Genomic DNA, 5,007 nt, shown 5'->3' with positions numbered 1-5,007 from the left:
ATCAACATCATTTTGTTGATGCACTTCTCATCAACACCAAATTCATTAGAGCACTTCTCTCCAGGTACCCATAATCACCCATAATTCAAAAAAAAAAAAATTCTCCCTCTATTCCGTCATAAAAAACACAAGATCCATCTCGTTCTACATGGCCTTTGGCCACTATATCTCATTTTCCGCCTTCAGTAGGCTTCTCCGGCATCTCCTCGTCTTTCTCGGCAGCCCTATACTACACATGCATCCCATACTACACATGCAGCTTTACCACAAACCTCGCTCGGATACCAAGTGTAGAATATAAAACTGATTATTTTATTAATTCTTGGTCCTCTAAAAAAAAGATTACATGTCATATTTAAAACAAACGTACTTGACTCCTAACAATACTCTACTACTTCTAATAAATCTCCTAAACCAAGATAGACTCAATACCTCCTACAAACTCTCTATAACTCCAACAATCATCCAACTACTACAATCTAAAATTAATCCTCAAAATAAATAACTAAACAAATAATAATAATAAATAAATTTAAGATTATTCCAACAAAGTGAGCCAAATCTAGCGGGCCCAGAAGTAATCAACACTTTGTAGGAAACCGGGCCCCACACGGGTCCAGGGATTCGTGCAAAATCAGAACTTAGTTCGGTGGGTCCCATTGCCGGAAGAACACATAGCTTTCGCTTATTATGGGCCTGTTTGGCCAAGAGAAGCAGAAGCTACTTCTGGCTTCTGCTTTTTTTGATCCGTTTGTGCAAAAAAGTAGAAGCACTTTTAAGAAGCCGAGAATGCTAGCTTCTCTCTCACAGTTTCTGCTTCTTTTCCAAACACTTTATTAACTTATTTACTTCTCACTTCTACTCCACTTCTTTACTATAAGTAAGAAGTCACTTCCTTTAAGCTAACCCAAAGGGCCCCTATGTCTTGAAACATAAGCATACACACACATAAACCAACGCAACACCCTATCCATCTTTACAAATCATTTCGCTATTTACAAACATTCACCGTGCGACGTCGTCCTCGATCTTCTTCGCTAATCACATGTGCCAGGTATTTTGAGCTTTTTGCTGAACAAAATTAGATTTTTATATCGTGCTCAATGTTGTCTTGGTAACATAATATGTATCTTCTGATCCGATTTTTAATCAACCCTGGTTCTCGTTCTATTCTTACTTGCATGTAAATCGGTTAAAGATACTCATTTGTAAGACGTATTAACGTAATTGATTGCGATTGCATTAGAGGAGTGGTGACACTATCTGAATTCTGATCATACCATTAGGCTTAAGTACCATTATTCATTTCTGGATATGGAATACAATGTAGAGCTTAAAAAGAGCTTAAGTCAACACGCGAATTGTGATCAAATACCTTGTCAGAGTGGCACAAACAAGGATGATGAGCTCGTGAAGCACATGTCTAATTTACCTGCATATCTTCAACAAATGGAGAGAGGAGAGACTGTTCAGGAGAAACCCCTCAATTTTGGCGTTCTTGATTGGAATCGTCTCGAAAAATGGAAGTATAATGAGAAACCTGTTCGTGCTAGAGCTACAAAGAAAGTATCATCAAATAATTCTCCGTCTGTAATATCTGGTACCGCGAAGAAACAGACTAATGCTGGTCAGAGGAGGCAAGTGTCTCCGCAAAATTGGCGTCCCAATTCGGCCTTTGAAGAGGGGCAAGGGGTTGGGGCTCGAAGGAGTGTTACAAAACCTCGAGGTCATGAAACTAGTTCAAGGAGCTCGTTAGATATGATACAAAAACTCCAGCCTTGTGAAAAATTTCCTGGCACTAAGTATTCTGAGGTATCGCTTGAGGCGAGGAAGTTGATAGAATCAGTGTGCAATGCGGTGTCAGAAAGAGTTGCCCAATCGTCAAGCTCAGGGGAAGATCAATTGGCAGGTTTTCTGATAGATGAAGATACCGAAATTAATTCTGTGAAGGAGGAATTTGACTTGGCTACGCAAGCTTCTGGCAATGCAAACATTGTTCTGATTTTACCAAAGAGCGTTTCCAGTAGGACTTTCTCGGAGGATATGAAGCTTTCAAAATCCAGAAATTTTTATGATGGAAATCTGGCAGTAGCTGTCGGAAGGCGATTTTCAAGCTCTTCTTCCCCTAATAAAGTCCACTCGGGGGAAACCTATTCTGAAGTGCCACACTCTTGTCCCCTCCTCACTAGTGATGCAACCAAGGTTGATTCTGATGCGGAGCAAAAAGACTTTGTCAAACCTCAGGGAATAGAACAATACGATGAATCTCATACACATCAAAGGCTGACAAAGATAACAATCCCAAAGTCGGACATTGAGCCTTTAATTACCGTGACTCCCAAGAGATCAGTACAAAGCCTTGCTGCAGGACCTGCTGCAAAAGGAAGACAGTCATCACCTCGTCAACGGTTTAGCTTTAGCAGCATTGGAAGGATGACTAAAAGTTTCAGTTTTAAGGAGGGACTTGCTGTACCACAGTTAAATTCCACATATACGACGGTGAAGTCTGGACCTGTGGGATCATTAGCTTTTGCTGATCCCGATAAATTTAACCAAAACAATGGAAGTACTGGAAACCGATCAAGGTCCAGCCCTTTAAGAAGGTTGCTTGACCCATTGATTAAGCCCAAAGGAGTACATTCTGCGGAGTTTGTTAAGCCAGCAAAAATAGATTTGGATCCTCTTAAAGCTAATTCCATGGACACAACTGAATTGCTTCATTGTCAGACTGGTAAGACATCATGCGTGCAGGCTCTTTTGGAGCTGACACTAAAGAATGGACTCCCTCTTTTCAAATTAGTGGTTAATAATAGCAGCGATATATTTGCTGCTGCTGTTAAAAAGTTGCCAACACCAGAAGAGGATGTTCCTAGCTTGATCTACGCACTCTACTCAGTTCATGAAATAAAAAAGAAAAGTGGAAACTGGATGAGTCAAGGGTCAAAAGGAATTAGCTCGCATCTGAGTTATAATGTTATTGGCCAGATAAATGTTGCTAGATCTCGCCTCCCTGGTATTGGTTGTCAGAACACAAATGACAAATGCACAGTAAGAGAGTCCATTTTGTATGGTGTTGATATAGAACAGGAAAATACAGAAACTCCAAAATTTATTCCAGGCAAAGAGCTTGCAGCCGTTGTCATAGATAATACAAACGATACGAGTGATGGAGAACAAAGTGAAAAAAGCAGTCATTGTCAAAGTAACAACTTTGACGGAGAAGTCAGGGGGTACTCCAACAGCACTACAGTCATTCTTCCTGGTGGTGTCCATGGTTTGCCTAACAGAGGAGCCCCCTCTTTACTGATGAACCGATGGAGATCTGGTGGTTCCTGCGACTGTGGAGGATGGGATGTTGGTTGTAAACTACATATTCTCACCAGCCAGAACCAGACCAGCAAGAATTTGAGTACTCTTCCTTCCTCTGTTGTAGAAGGTGAAGGTCTCAATCTATTTGTTCAGGTACTGCTTTTAGTTTCAGTTTCATCCGTTTTTTCTGCATTTGTAAAGATATATCAGCGCCGTTAATAATTTTATTGTTCATGCTTCTATATAGGATGGACACAAGGACAATAAGCTAATTTTCTCCCTGGCACCCTTCACGGGTGGCGTGTACTCTGTTGATTTCGATTCCTCAATTTCCTTGTTACAGGCGTTCTTCATAGCTGTTGCATTTCTTAGTAGTCAGAAACTATCGAACCTTTTTGCAGTAGAGATGGAAAAGGAGAACCTAGCAGAACCTACAAATGTTATGATAAAGATCCCAACTCCAATCCAACAGGAAGCCCCAACAAGATATGTAATAAATCCACCCCCGTCACCTGCTGGAAGAGTCTAAACATGCAATATATTGATCAGCAGTTCAAAGCAACAATGTGTTCTTCAGCGTATATAATGTAAGAGACCTTTCAAATTTGGTGCACTAAGATGCAAATATAAAAGTCAATGTTAATTTCTAGTTGTGCTTCCATTGTTAAAAATTGAAAGAGCTACCGTTGTGCTTATCCAGTTATCTAGACACCTGCAGAAATCATCAAATGAACATGCAGAAAAAGATACCTGCTGTTTAAGCTCTTGTAGATAATGCATTAATACTCAAATGCTGGTTGATGGCTTTTGCTAATAATTTGTGTCGCTTAATTGTTAAATGTTCAGATTATTTGTCTCATCGAGTTTTCTTGATTTTGTGTTTGTTGGTTACTCTGTCAAAGATCACTGAACTGAGTTATATGTTCCTGAACTGAGTTCCACTGAAATTTCAAATACAATTATGAGGTGCTGGATTTTTTTCGTTTCTGCCAGTATCCACTGGTGGACAAGTATTGTGCTGCCTTGGATAAACTAATTCTTTTCCTCTATATTAACAGCTAAATTTCCGATTTCAGCTAAAAGCACTGTAGAAAATTGATTCAAACTCGGCTAATCTCGAAGAAAAATAGTATCATCAATTTAACTATCTCAGACTATTGTATCATCATTTACTCATTTGTATGCATGTATTACTTTGTGTTGTGTTTGTGAGTTCTGGTGAAGCTGGTGATAGGACAAGCACAGGGCAGTGTATTAGGTCTGCCTTTATGGACCAAGCAATACATAGGCTCCCTTACATTTGTAACCAGAACGTAAAGTTTTCAAAACTAACCAGCCTACGTTCAACTTTTCAAAACTAACCAGCCTAATTCATTCGAAGTCGGGCGACCCTAACTACATTTTTTTTGCTTCAGGGGTCGCCCCTGCCAAGGGCGACCCGTACTCTCATCTTCACCCAGTGGGGGTCGCCCTTGGCAGGGGCGACCTCTACTGATTTACTTTTTTTTTTGAAATTGTTGCATTATTTTATTATATGTTTATCATGTTATTTTAAATCATTTTATTATATATATATATAAATTTGTGAAATAAATATAATTAATAACATGAAATAATATATATCTTAGCACCCGCGTTCTAAAAGTCGGCGATTAATCGGGATTAATCGCCGATTAATCGTTGTTCGGTCGCGGATTA

At 39.5% G+C, this 5,007-nt stretch overlaps 1 protein-coding gene across 1 annotated transcript; it reads left to right on the top strand.

Annotated features, from left to right (window-relative positions):
• The first annotated feature begins 904 nt into the window (after positions 1 to 904).
• On the top strand, positions 905 to 4,168 carry LOC108211544 (uncharacterized). Its single transcript, XM_017383174.2, has 3 exons — positions 905 to 1,054; positions 1,199 to 3,462; positions 3,557 to 4,168. Exons 2-3 carry the CDS (start codon positions 1,315 to 1,317, stop codon positions 3,836 to 3,838), a joined length of 2,430 nt encoding a protein of 809 aa, XP_017238663.1. The 5' UTR covers positions 905 to 1,054; positions 1,199 to 1,314; the 3' UTR covers positions 3,839 to 4,168.
• Positions 4,169 to 5,007: the final 839 nt, after the last annotated feature.

This window comes from Daucus carota, chromosome 3 (assembly GCF_001625215.2).
Source record: "Daucus carota subsp. sativus chromosome 3, DH1 v3.0, whole genome shotgun sequence".
Lineage (NCBI taxonomy): Eukaryota > Viridiplantae > Streptophyta > Magnoliopsida > Apiales > Apiaceae > Daucus > Daucus carota.
The sequence above is the reverse complement of the archived record's forward strand: the minus strand, read 5'-3'. Positions and strand labels throughout refer to the sequence as shown.